This window comes from Urocampus carinirostris, chromosome 6 (genome assembly GCF_059441175.1).
Source record: "Urocampus carinirostris isolate Australia breed hairy pipefish chromosome 6, RoL_Ucar_1.0, whole genome shotgun sequence".
Taxonomy (NCBI): Eukaryota; Metazoa; Chordata; class Actinopteri; order Syngnathiformes; family Syngnathidae; genus Urocampus; species Urocampus carinirostris.
Window position 1 is genome coordinate 11648949 of NC_142354.1, and position 14887 is coordinate 11663835.

General features: G+C 40.4%; 1 protein-coding gene across 1 annotated transcript; it reads right to left on the reverse strand.

Annotated features, from left to right (window-relative positions):
• Positions 1-3085: 3085 nt before the first annotated feature.
• On the reverse strand, positions 3086-12157 carry LOC148363820 (keratin, type I cytoskeletal 18-like). The gene is made up of 7 exons (XM_088337883.1): positions 11677-12157; positions 8116-8198; positions 6620-6776; positions 6271-6435; positions 3548-3673; positions 3252-3472; positions 3086-3180 (listed from the first exon to the last, which is right to left on the reverse strand). Exons 1-7 carry the CDS (start codon positions 12067-12069, stop codon positions 3159-3161), a joined length of 1167 nt encoding a protein of 388 aa, XP_088194009.1. The 5' UTR covers positions 12070-12157; the 3' UTR covers positions 3086-3158.
• Positions 12158-14887: the final 2730 nt, after the last annotated feature.

The following is a 14887-nucleotide window of genomic DNA, read 5'->3' on the forward strand; positions in this document are numbered from 1 at the left end:
TACCATTTTTTGTAAAATTACTTGAAAAGGTTGTTGCACAGCAGCTGAACAACATTATGTCTGAAAATAATTTCTTTAAATGTATCCAGTCAGTATTCAAGGCTAATAGGTCTTCTGAGACAGCCCTGGCTAACGTAACCAACGATTTCTTCTTAGCAATACTGTAGATTTCGGTGCCTTGTTAATGCTGCTGCTGCTGGATCTCAGTGCTGCTTTTGATACTTTGGACCACAACATATTACTTGTTTGCCTGGAAAAAATGGATCGGTATCTCAGGAACCGTACCCTCGTGGTCTAGGTCCTACCTGTCATACAGGACGCAATGTGTTAACTTCTTCAACCTGACGGTGGCGTTCTGCAGGGCTCTGTACTTGGACCCCTTCTTTTCAGTATTTATATGCTTATCGGCAAGTATGATATTAGTTTCCATTGCTATGGAGATGACACACAACTGTATCTGCCACTGGAGACAACCGCGCCGTTAAGTTGTAGAAATTTGGAGGCCTGCCTTACTGAGTTACAAAGATCCATGTTACCTAATTTTTTGCGTCTTAACCTAGAAAAAACAGATATTTTGATTATTGGTCCAGCTCATTGTTGAGATTTGTTTTCAAACACTGTCCTGAACTTCGACAAATGTAATATCAACCATAGTTACTCAGTCAAAAAATATTTCAGTTATATGTGTAATATATGAATAGAATAGCTTTCTTCCACCGTCATAATATTGAGAAGATTCGCCCGATGCGGTCTTAATCAGATGCTGAGATTTTAAATCATGCATTAATTATTTCTCGGCTTGATTACTGTAATGTATTGCTTTCACCAATGTCTACAAGTAAAGTTTTGCAGCTGGTTCAAAATGCGGCAGCAATACTTTTGACTAAGACAAGAAAGTTTGAGCATATTCCTTCTATATTAGCTAACTTCTGCTTAAGATGTGACTTTAAGGTTTTCTCACTAACATACAGATGTTTGCATGGACTTGCCCCCTTTTATCTCCCCTATGTTCCTTCACAGAACCTCTGCTCGGGAAATGCCGGTCTACTTCTGAATCCACGAGTCAAGAAGAAGTCTGCAGGCTCGAGAGCGTTTTTCATCCGGGCCCCGGTGCTGTGGAATGCTCTGCCTCCGGAGATAAGATCTGCATCCTCCGTGGAAGTTTTCAAATCTAGACTTAAAACCCATTTCTATTTAATAGCTTATGATTAATGCCCAACTCATACTTTTATTTTCCTGTCCTTTTGCGACTACCTGGCCGGTGGTGATATGAGGGAAAAGGACGATTCAAGATGAATCAGCGGACCAGCGTCTGACCTGATGGAAGAGATGGGAAGCTGCGTCGGTGCTGTTATGGACTTTTTGGACAAATTTCTACACATTTCCAATGTTTTCTTTTTTAGGATGTTCACTATGTTTTGTGTACTGTTACCCAATGCTAAATCTATTGCACAGTGGAAGGGAGATTACCACTTGTGAGGCCCCTTCTTAATGTTTCTTACATTCCTCGTGCTGAGGTTTTGACTTTTTCCTTGGCCGCTGTCATGATTACTGATGTGACTCACCTGGGCCCGCTCATTTGGCGCCAACCGCCGCTGGTTCTTATTGGCTCCCTGTCACTATTTGAACCCAGTCCTGTCTGTCCCCTGTTGTCAGTCCGTCTGCGAACTACAGTGTATACTAGGCAAGCCTTTTTCGACCCTGACTCCCACCTGTCCTGTTTTTTATCCCGTCTGTCTCCAGCTACGACCTGTTTTGCTCCTGACCACGTCTGTTCTAGCGTCTCGGCTTACGACCTCTTTTTGTCCCTGACTACTTCTACTGTCCTGTTCTGGCTTACGACTCGTTTCCGACCCCGACCACGCCTTGCTCTCCCAGTCCTGGCTACCGACCAGTTTTTCCATCCCTGATACCGCCATCACTCGCTAAGAAAGATCCACTTCTGTGTTCGGATCCCAGTCCGAATCCGAGAGCGACTTGCTTCCAACGTCCAGCTAACACTGGATCGTGGGCGCAGCCCTTCCTCTTTCTTTCAATAAAGCTTGTGGTAAATGTCACACAATTGAGTCCTGTTTCCGTTCTGGTCCTGACACCCGCATGTCAATTTCAGATCCGGGGATGGTATAATTGTCGCCCCGCGAAGTCCTTTGGGACATTTTGTGATTAAGGGCGTCACAAATACATGTGATTTGACTTAAGACACTATCATTTTGAAGACCAAAGAACATACCAAGCAGGTCCAGCATTTACACATATCTTAGAGCACGGTGCAAGCGATAATATCAAAACGGAGGGAACATAAAACCACAGCAAACCTTCCAAGACTTTCCGTCTCTCTGAATTCGCCCAAAGGAGGAGAAATTGAATCAGAGAAGCAACCAAGTGGCCCATGATCACATTGGATGACCTGCAGGCATACACAGCTAAAGTGGGACATTCTGTGCATAAGACAAATATCAGCCATACTCTGCATAAATCTTCATTTTTTTATGAAAGAGTGGCAAAATGAAAGCTCTTTCTGAAAGAATGCTATAAAAAGACTCTTTTAATGTTTGCAGGAAGCCCCATGGGAGAAACGAAGAACATGTGGAACAAGGTGCTATGGTCGAATGAGACCAAAATGGAACTTTTTGGCTTGAATGCAAAGTGTTACATTTGGTGTAAGAGTAATGTTCCACATCACCTTAAAAACACCATCCCCACTGTCAAACATGGTGGTGAGAAGATCAAGCTTTGGAGTTGCGTTTCTGAGAAGATCATTAGTTCATGGGAAGATGAATGGAGCCAAATACTAGGTAATTTTAGTAGAAAATCTCTTGGAGTCTGCAAGAGACCTGAGAATAAGGTGCAGGTTCATCTTCCAACAGGAAAACGACCCGAAACATAAAGCAAAATCTACAAGGCATGATTTAAAATTTAATGTCGAATGAATTTGCTTTCTTTTCACGATTGTGACTCACATGTTGCTGATTTTTAGAAAATATTTTGAGTTTGAAGCCTGATATACGGCAATATGTCAAAATATTCTCGGGAGGCCAATATTTTTGCAAGGCACTGTATAGTAAAAATAAAGAATAACCAAAACTCAGGATGGGAAAATTTTATTGCAGCCACTTTCTTCACAAATCATTCCTGAAGCTTTTCTTCTGGATCCCAGCTCATTGGAGAGCATCCTGGAGCCTGCGTACAACACAAACGAAACAAGTTGACGAAAGAGAATTCTATTTTGCATTGAATTGGTAAGAACGTACTTGAAATCGCCACCATCCAGGAGCCTCTTGTAGGTCTCAATCTCTGCTTCCAGTTTGACTTTGAGGTTAAGGAGGGCCTCGTACTCCTGCGTCTGCTGCGAGATGTTTGCTCGCAGGTTTCCCAGCTCTTCCTCCAGATGTAAGATGATGTTGTTATACTTCTCCATTTCCATGTTGTTTCGGAACTCTGTGTTGCGGAGTGTGTCTTCTAGGGAGGCTTTCTGATCGAGCGGACGTTCGGAAGGAGTTTAGCATGGTGTCCGAACAGATATGGATAGAAATTAAGGAACGCTTACTAGGCTCTGTTGGGACGCCAGCTCGATTTCCAGAGTTTGTATCTGTCTGCCCAGGTCGCTCCTCTCCATTTGCGCACCCTGGAGAGCTTCTGTGTTTTGTGAAACTTCCGCCTGGACTTCCGATGTCTAAAGTTGGAGGAAACAAAGAGGGCATCATACTTTAGCTGTAGCTCAGGAGGTAGAGTGGTCATCATGGGATCAAAGAGGTTGCAGGACACTAAGCCCCTAATGCCCCTGTTAAGCAGGTAGGCGTGTTGCATGGCTGACTCTGCTATCGGTGTGTGAGTGTGTGTGTAAACGGGTAAATGGTGAAGTGTATTGTAAAGCACTTTGGAGCTCCTCAGTGACTAGTAAAGCTCTGTATAAATGCAGTCCATTTACCATTTACCATACTTCTAATTCCAAATTAGTTTCCGATAAAGCTTCAGACAGTCAAACTTTATTGATAAAACTTTCTTATACATTACCCTAAGAGGAAAATAAAATATAAATAATAATCATCATAAAAATATAATTAGTAATAATATTACAACTATTAATGCCTAATCCCAAAACTGTACGCAACATCCAACATGCCCACACTTCTTGTGTAAATATTGTGTAAATTATAACCTTTATCTTCTTTGTTCCTTTACCTTCTTGGTTTTCTTTTATCATCACTGTTAAATGTAAAACTGGAGTGCCACGTCCAATTTCGTTGCCACAATATGTTCAACCCATTTTGTAACAATGACAATAAAGGTGTATTCTATTCTATTCTATTCTATTCTATTCTATTCTATTCTCTTCTAATACATTTATTTCATTTTTGTATTTCTTCTTATTTTAGTACATTTGAACACATACAGGATATCCGTTTTTCGTATAGATGTTAAAACTTTTTAGTGGAGGAAAAAATATGTCCTAAAAGGATAAAAATTATTTGGTTGATGGCAGAAAGGGTCTTATTATTTTTCTTTTTCTTATTTTAGTAGGGAATAATATCAATAACATTGATCAATTTCGTAGTAATAATAATGCCTTTTCAACATATCATCTCATCTCATCTCATCTCATCTCATTAGCCGTACCGCTTATCCTCATTAGGGTCGCGGGGGGGCTGGAGCCCGTCTCAGCCATCTCCGAGCAGTGGGCAGGGGACACCCTGAACTGGTTGCCAGCCAATCGCAGGGCACACAGGGACAGACAACTCATTCGCTCATTCACACCTAGGGACAATTTGGACCGGCCAATTCACCTGAAATGCATGTTTTTGGAATGTGGGAGGAAACCGGAGTGCCCGGAGGAAACCCACGCAAGCACGGGGAGAACATACAAACTCCGCACAGGAAGTCTGGAGCTGGATTTGAACCCACGACAGGTTCCCATGACATGAACTGTGCCGCACAAGCGCTAACCACTGCGCCGCCGTGCTGCCCCCAACATATCATGTTTCTTATTTTAATTTGTAAGGGTTTTAATTGTATGCTTTAGTTTTAAATGTAAATGATAAACAGTTTTTGCAAAGTAAGAGAATTATACTTTTAAATATGAAAAATTATATCATAGTTTTGCTCTTTCATAGAATTGTATTATTGTAGTCTGGGGAAAACAATGCCTCTTTAACAGATATTTTTGCTTATTTAAATTTGTGTTTTATGTGTTATTGATATTATTGTTATATTTTAAAATAATTTCTACTTGTAACGTTAAAAAAAATTGATAAGGTGGATGGCAGAAAATTTACATTTTGTCATGATTACCGATGTGATGCCCCTGTGCCCACTCCTTTGGCGTCAACTGCCTCGGGCTCTGATTGGCTCCCTGTCACTATTTAAACACACTCCTTTCTGTCACCTGTTGTCAATCCGTCTGCGAACCTCAGTTTACACTAGACAAGCCTTTTTCTACCCTGACTCCCACCTTCTTTTTGCTCCCGTCTGTTCCCCGGCTTCGACCCGTTTTTGATCCTGACCACGTTTACTCATCCGTCCCGGTTTACGACTCGTTTACGACCCCGACCACGTTTTTGCTCTCCTGTCCCGGCGACTGACCCGTTTTTCGTTCCCGACACCGCCATCGCTCGCCACGGAAGTCGCACTTCCGTGTTCAGAGCGACCTGCTTCCCGCGCCCAGCGATCACCGGATCTCCTTTCCTCTTTCCTTTAATAAAACTTGAGAAAAAACGCAACGCAAGTGGGTCCTGTCTCTGTTCTGGTCCTGTCACATTTTCTTATTTTAGTGGGAAAATATTATAAATCATATTACTTATAATGCCTTTAATAGATAGTTTTGCTCATTTGAAATAAACATTTCGGTATTTCAATATATTTCACCGTATTTGAAAATCATTTTTTCCAGTTAAGTAAGAAAATATGTCTTTAAACGAGTAAAATGGTGGATGACATTGCCCTTTTAAAGTACTTAATATCTCATTTTAGGTGGAAAAAAATCTTAGCCATATGAGAAAATGTATTTTTTGTAAGACAATAATTTAAAAACTCGAACTAGAAAAACAAAATATTGGAAAATAAATAAAACATTATTTTAAATGACCAACGACTCCCAAATTTACAATGGTTGAAAATAAACTTTAAAAAAAAGGGAAAAAATATACAGTTTTCTTAATGTATCAATTTGAAATGGGTGCTGTTAAAAAATCAAATCAAGGACATGGCATGGCAAAGAGAAACCATGTAAGGAAAAACAAGTACAGATAATTAGGTAGGACTCTCCTACTTTACCTGAGATTCATGCCAACGTTTGAGATCATCAGCGTTTTTGATGGCTAGCTTCTCGTAGTTGTTCCTCATGTCCTCCATGGTCTGAGACAAGTCTTGTCCTTTGGGGGCGTCCACGTCCACTTGGACACCCGACTGGGAGATCTGATTCCTCAGCTCCCTCACCTCCTACACCAAGAGTGGAATAAAATAGATTTAATAAGAGATCTCTCCGTGAAGGCCAGTTCTGGAGAGAAATCAAGCAAGGGCACAGAGATACAAGGTGAAGAAAAGCACTTGAGTCTCGTCAAGGTCTCCTCATCGAATAACCGAATATCCTCCTCAAGGATGAATTTGAATGCGCAAGACTCACATTCTCGTGATTCCTCTTGAGGAATTCCAGCTCTTCCCTCACGGCTTCGATCTCGCTCTCGATGTTCATCCTGCTCATGTTGGTCTCGTCGATGACTTTCTTCAACCCGGCGATGTCGGCCTCCACCGATTGGCGGATGGCCAGCTCTGTGTCGTACCTGTGGTCCAATGGTTTTGGTTGAATCGGCATTCCAGATGTATAAAAGTAGAGATGCACAATAAAGTTTTTGATCTACTGATAAAAACGAGGGATAGTTATTAATTTTACTGTGTTTGTGTTTGTGTGCAAATAATTTGTTGTTATGATTACTGATGTGACTCATTTGGCGCCAACCGCCGTGGCACCTTTTCACTATTTGAACTGAGTCCTGTCTTTCCCTTGTTGTCAGTCCGTCTGCAAACCTCAGTGAATACTAGGCAAGCCTTTTTGGACCCTGACTCCCACTTGTCCCGTTTTTGCTCCTGCCTGTCTCGGGCTACGACCTGTTTTGCTCTGACCAAATCTGTCCTCGGGTCCTGGCTTACGACCTATTTTTGTCCCGGACTACGTCTACCCTCCTGTTCTGGCTTACGACTCGTTTTTTGTTCCCGACACCGCCATCGCTCGCCACGGAAGTCCCACTTCCGTGTTCAGAGCGACCTGCTTCCCACGCCCAGCGATCACCGGATCACTTTTCCTCTTTCCTTTAATAAAACTTGGGAAAAAACGCAACGCAAGTGGGTCCTGTCTCTGTTCTGGTCCTGTCACATTTTCTTATTTTAGTGAGAAAATATTATAAATCATATTTCTTATAATGCCTTTAATAGATAGTTTTGCTCATTTGAAATAAACATTTCGGTATTTCAATATATTTCACTGTATTTGAAAATCATTTTTCCAGTTAACCAAGAAAATATGTCTTTAAACGAGTAAAATGGTGGATGACATTGCCCTTTTAAAGTACTTAATATCTCATTTTAGGGGGAAAAAATTCTTTAAGTAAGCAAAAATCATTAGCCATATGAGAAAATGTATTTTTTGTAAGACAATAATTTAAAAACTAGAACTAGAAAAACAAAATATTTCCAACCCCGACCACGCCTTGCTCTCCCATTCCCGGCTACCGACCAGTTTTTTCCGTCCCTGACAACGCCATCGCTCGCTACGGAAGATCCACTTCCGTGTTTGGATCCCAGTCCAAATCTGAGAGCGACTGCCTTCCCGCGTCCAGCGAACACCAAATCGTGGGCGCAACCCTTCCTCTTTCTTTCAATAAAACTTGTGGTAAAGGTCACGCAATTGGGTCCTGTTTCCGTTCTGGCCCTGGCATTTGTTTGGATTCCGACATACAATGTAACATTTTACGTAAAAATTGCCACTGTGTGTTTTTTTTTTTTCTTCTTCTTGTCCTTGAAAAACTGCTGGCATCCAACAGCTGAATGCGTGGTATTGTTTTGTCTGCCCTGGTAAGGCAGAACGGCATGTGACAAGGACCCATTTATGTAAAAAAAACGTACTTGACTTTGAAGTCGTCAGCAGCCAAGCGGGAGTTGTCGATCTGGAGCACGAGGCGAGCATTATCGCGGATTTTGTCAAAGATCTGGAAAAACAAGAAGAAATGATAAAGAATTCAAAAATATTGAGATATTTTTGTTTTTTGACAGGAAAAAAGTTTTTTTTTAAGAAATCACTTAAAAACTGACGGTTTGGAGAAAAGGGCATTTATCCAGAAAAATGCATAAAGTAGTTTTGATCATATGCTAAAAGAATTGAGATACTTACACATGCAAAAAAAATGTATGCAAAAATCAAATTCTGATGCAATAAAATGCAAAAGTAAAAAAGCGATCGAAAATTGAAATACATCTTTTTCACACAGAAAAAGCAAAATAGATGCGTCTTTTTCACATGAATTATGGAACGTTGAAAACAAAAAAATTGGCCAAACTCGTTTTTTATCACAGGCAAAAAAAATAATAAACGACAAGAAAAGTTGTGATCCGCCTTTTCCACGTGATATATGGATTATTATAAAAAAAATGTAAAAAAAAAGAAGATACATAAATTGAAATACATGCTTCACACAAGCTTTTCACACTCAAAAAAGAAATAATGACAAAAATGGAGATATATCATGTATTCTTCATGCGCATAAAAGACCAAAAATTTCAGAAATTTGTTTTTCTAAAATAATAAAATACCCCCCAAAAATTGAGAAATATTTCTTCAAAAGCAAAAATTTTAAGATAAGCACCCGTTGTCCTCACAAATAAAATATGAAAATTCGGGTTTTCTTTGGGCTCTTTCCCTCAAATCAAGTGAATTGGTAAGGCTATACTAGGCAAGCCTTTTTCGACCCTGACTCCCACCTTTCCCGTTTTTGCACCCGTCTACGACCGGTTTTGCTCCTGACCACGCCTGTTCTCCCGTCCCAGCTTACGACCTCTTTTTGTCCCAGACTACATCTACTCTCCCGTTTCAGCTTGCAACTCGTTTCCGACCCCGACCACGCCTTGCTCTCACAGTCCCGTCTACCGACCAGTTTTTCCGTCCCTGACACCGCCATCGTTCGCTACAGAAGATCCACTTCCGTGTTCGGATCACAATCCTAGTACGAGAGCGACTCGCATGCCGCGTCCAGCGAACACCGGGTCGTGGGCGCAGCCCTTCCTCTCTCTTTCAATAAAGCGTGTGGTAAACGTTACGCAATTGGGTCCTGTTTCCATTCTGGTCCTGACATTTGTTTCCTTTCGTTAATTAATGATTGATGCTGTTTTTTGCGATGTGCCGAAATATGAAGAAAAACCACAATATTTATGGACTAGTGGTATTGGTATCTATCATCCGTTTTTTCCTGACCACGTCTGCTCTCCCGTCCCGACTTACGACCCGTTTTTGACCCTGACCACGCCTTGCTCTCCCTGTCCCCGCTACCGACCAGTTTTTCCGTCCGTGGGCGCAGCCTTCCTCTTTCTTTCAATAAAGCTTGTGGTAAACGGCACACAATTGGGTCCTGTTTCTGTTGTGGTCCTGAAACACAGCAACTTTTTGATTTCATCCAACTATTCAAAATAATTATTGGCGAGTGAATGGAATCATGAAAACAATCTGTCTATGCATCTCTAAATCTCTTGGGACACGCTTGAAACTGACATTTTTTCCTTGTGAACATCTGCAACATGTAAATGTCCATGCGAGTCTGAATTCTTCGTGAACGGGGCAGGAAAGGGAAAGTAAAAACCACAGTGGCTTTATGAAAATTTGGCATTTGGGGAAGTATGTGACATTTGACTCCATCTGATTGTTACGCAAGCGTTCACGGACGTACACACTCGCACGAATGGGAGAAGATCCTTTGTGCGCTTTGACCGAACATCTGCTTCGCATTGGGGCCCACCGACACGGTGGGGGCGGTAGTGGAAGGGGGAGTGGCGCCCCATGGCGAATTGGAAGCAGCATTTGGGGAACTTTTCGATGTGGAAGTTTCTACCCTCGTGTTGGTGACTCATCGGGGGAAGTGGCCGAGAACTTTGATGGGGGGATGGTCACGACTGGGTGACCACACCCTTCCTGTCTCAGGACAGAAGATGCTGGTGTACTTCTACAGCAGGGGTGTCAAACGGGTGGCCAGCGGGCCGGATCAACGCTGAGGAACGTTGGTTGAAATATGCCCACTTGATGTTGCCAAAGCCAGATGCCTCTCACAAACGCTGTACTTGTATTTCTTTCTCTCTCTCACTTTCCTCTTCCTCCCCTTTTCTCTTACTCTCTGTCTCTCTTTCACTCTCTATGTCTCTCTTTTTCACTTTCTTTGTTCCTCTGTCTCTTTCTCTCTCTTTTACCTTATTTTGCGCTCTTCCTTTTTTCCTTTTCTCAGTTTTCTCTTTCTCTCTCTCTCTTGATTTCTCTTTTTCTTTTTGGATTTCTTTCTCTCTTTCCACCTCTCTCAATATTTCTCTAGTTATCTTTTTTTCTCAAATTCTCTCTCTCGTTTGCTCTTTTTTCTCTCTCTCTCTTTTTTCATTTCTCTCTAATCTACTAGTCCGGGCCCCGACAGTATGTTTGTTCTATTGTGTGGCCCCTGAGTTAAAATGAGTTTGAAACCCCTGTTCTACAGAGAGCATGTTGGGTGCACGGCAGCAGATGGGAGTACCATACAGAGCGTCATGAACACAGCCTAATGAATCATGGGTTGCTCTCTGCCCAGGCTAGGGGACTTTACCAACATTATTAAGAACACCTCTCACCGATTTGACCTGCTGCCCACTGGAAGACACTACAGGTCCATTAAAACAAAGACTAACAGGGTTACAGACAGTTTCCACCCCAGGGCCCTCACCATCCTAAACGAGTGCACCAAACTGTTAAAAATAAACTGTTGCCTATACATGGATATATTTATATTCATATCTTATTTTTATTCTTAGTTTTGTACAATGTTGCTGCTAAATATCATCAGATTATTTTCAATGCACTGAATGTCATTGGATTTTCTGACGCACTTACAATGTATGCTAGTTTTTAAAGACTACCTCGTAAATATCTAGTCGATATTCATCTTATTTTCATTTTCTTTAGGTCTTTTCTCACATCTAATTGTTCTCAATGTTGTTATCAATGACAATAAAACAATTCAAATTCTAATTTTGTTGTTACTCTGTGCTAATGTATTTGTTGCCAAGCTTTCCATACTTGGAAATGCAACAAGATAGATTATTTCACATCTGTCTTTTAATTTCCTGTGATATTTTGTGTCCCATTTTGGGCTTTCAGGGGTGTTTAACTAAGAAAATGATTAAAAATTGTGGTAAGCAAGTAGGTTTGTTATGGATATATTAGACGAACCACCAGGGAGCTGAAATTTGTAAAGATTGCTAAAGTTAATGGAGCGGAATGTGGAACTTTTAAACTCTCTGCTACCATTTCCTGGCTGAAAGTCATTATGGCATCGTTTGCAAAGTTTCGTTTCGCAATATACTTTCAACCTAATGTGTAATCAATGACTGGTTAAGACAAATTCTAGTTCTTAAACTGTTGGGTTATTCTTTTCAAATGAATCAAGTAGGGACTCTACCAACCTGTTGGCGAAGGTCTTCAATGATGTTGTCATACTTGCTGTAGTCTCTCAAGTCGGGGCCTCCGGTCTTCAAGGCCTCCATGATCTTCACCTCCAGCGCCTGGTTGGCCTGCTCCAGGTTCTTCACCGTCTCCAGATAGTTAGCCAGACGGTCGTTGAGGTTCTGCATGGCCCCTCTCTCGTTGCCCGTGATGCCGGATCCCGTAGCGGATCCGCCAAAGCTTAGACCCCCGCCCAGGCCGCTACCCATTTTGTTGGAACGCAGGGAGGACACCGAAGAGGAAGAGATGCGGGTATCGTAACCCCCGGCCCCACCGTAGGTGCTCGCCGCCCGGTAGCGAGGCGCCATGTGGGATGCAGAGATCTGCTGAAAGTTGGATCTTCTGTAGCTCATGGTGGAGAAGATTGTGCGTTACAGAGGAGAAGAAGACTTGCTGGTGGTCGGAGTGAAAAGAAACGATGGTGGTGGGAAGCATGGAATTTATACTCCTCCTCCTTTGCCTGAATCTGAGTTGGTGTTTTTAGACCCTTCCCACTTCAGCATCACCCCATTTCTCATTTCCTGCTCTCTCTCACGCTCTCTTTGCCCACAAGTTTGCTTTTTTTCTTTCTGGTGTGTTTAGTGTCATGGAAACGCACAAAGCATATTCTTTGCCGCAAACCCCGAATGACAGAATGCAAATTGGTTTAGGTAGAACGAGAGAGCAGAAGGCAAATGAATGGAGATGGTTGCATAACTTTGTAGAAAAACAAGCTAGTTCTTTTGATTTACCCCCAAAAAAGGAATTTAGTCTGTTTTCATTTCTTCGTTCAGTTCTTTTAACCAATCCAGTTCTAATTAACTCATTCACTGCCGACCTTTTAAAAGTTTTGACGTCTAGAGCCGTCACAGGCACTGAATGTAAAGTTAAATTGTACTCATTTGACAATGCAACGTCCAACAAATCCTTTTGCATTTTAATAAGTTTCTATTTGTAATAATTTTTGTATTTATTAAATGGTACGCCAACAAAAGTCCATTATTTTTTTGTTTAAATACATTTTTCTTTCACGATTTTAATTATGTATTTATTTATTTACCGGTAAAGGTCCACCAGCAAAAGTGCATATACCGGTAATCTTTCATTTTAACCTTTTTGTTTAAATTATTTTTGTATTTCTTATAAAATGGGACAAATCGTCTTTTTAAACAGCTGAATCATTCATTTATCTAATCCAACCAAGAAATGTGTGTTACAGTTGCCATGGCGCCCAATTGGTCCCACCCGTGTGGCACCAACTGCGGCTTGTTGACAGATTGGCTTTCCGTCTATTTAAGCTCAGTGCCTTCACTCTTTGTCAGTCCGTCAACGAAACTCTGCCCCGCGAGACGTGGGTTTTGACTCGGTCCTGTTTCCTGTTGGTATTTTTTCCTTCCCGTCTAGTTTGTCCCGTTTAATTTCAATATCCTGTTTTGATATCAATCCTCTCTGTCCCGTTGTTTAATATCGGTTTCCAGTTTCGTTCCCGTTTAGTTTGTACTGTTTAATATCGGTTTCCAGTTTTGTTCCCGTCTAGTTTGTCCTGTTTAATTTCAATATCCTGTTTTGATATCAACGCTCTCTGTCCCGTTGTTTAATATCGGTATTCTGTATCCTTCCCGTTTAGTTCGTCCTGTTTATTTTCGATAACCTGTTTTGATATCAATCCTGTCCGTCTGTCCTGTCTGTTATCGACCCCATCCATCCGATATCTGCTCGGTCAACTGATATCGATCTCGTCGGCCTCTGGATTCCTATCATTCCCCGCCAGACTGCTGCCTAACGTGCATGACTCCCCAATTCCTGTAAAATAAAAGGCTTGTGTGAGAAACGTCACGGATTTGGGTCCTGATCCTGTTCCGGTTCATGACAATGTGTTAATTTCACTGAATGGTTTTACTTTATTGACGATATTGTTATTCATTTGTATCTTTATTTTTTAATGTTATTTTTGAAATTTTACATTTGTTTTTGCTTTCTTCAAGACAATGTTCGATTTATATATTATTTTTTAGGTTTCATACTATTGTTTTTAATTGTATATTTTTTTATTCTAGACCAATAATAAAAAATATTTTAAAACAAGCCTCATTATGGATATTTGGAAAAAAAAAGAAAAAGAATACAATTTTTATCAAACATTTTTGCCCCCCCCCCTATTTTACCTTAAAATTATTATTATTTATTTTTCTAACAAAATTGGACAATAAAACAGAAATAAACTCAATACATTTCAGGATTATTGTTCATATTAGGAGAGACAGACGATGAAAAAAAAAAATCTAAGAATATAATTCCTAAAATGAGCAAAATTGTTTCTATCTGTCATACAACACAATACTAGTGATCATTTTTTTTATATAAAAAACAAAAAACAAATTAATAAAGGCAAATTAGAAATATACTATCTAAAATAAACTATCTATTTGAGGTTTGTTTCTATTTTGCAAGACAGACATAAAAAAAGGAAATTTTTTTGCCCCAGCAATAAAACACATTTTCTTTCGCATTTCAAGATCTGTTTTTTATTACAAAAAGGAAAAGAATACAAACTCGAGTAATACACTCAAAAAAACCTTTATATTTGAAGATTTATGTTCATATTTTACAAAAAAGACAAAGAAATATAAAAAAAGAAAAATGTTATTAAAAATATTGAAATTGTTTGGATCCACCATACAACATTTGTTTTTTCGGTTTAAGCGAAAATAAATCTTTCTCTTTTACATGGGAGACAAAATAGGCTGTGTTAGTTTAAGTTAAGAGGACATTGAGAACTAAATGTTGTTTTAAAACACTTTCTTAATTTTCCTCATGTTGAGGTTTTTGAGTTTTTTCTTGCCCTCATAATGGTTTTGGATCAGGGGATGGTGTCATAAAAGTCTGTAGTTTACAATAGTCTGTGGTCTGTGCAGCCCTTTGAGACTCAAATAAACATGACTTGTCTTTTTCCCATAAACTCTGTTGTGATGTCTTGTGTCCGAGTTCAAGTTTTACTTAATTGAATTAGGGATGCCGAACCGCTTGACAATATTCACATTCACTAGGCGAAGTAAAACATTTAACGTAACAATGCAGTGATCATATAGTACATTTCGAACAAAAGAATACAAAAATAAGACAATCAAATTTACCAAATGTCCCAGAATGCATCACTAGCGTGCAACTACGCTGCCCAGTTCCCAATACTCA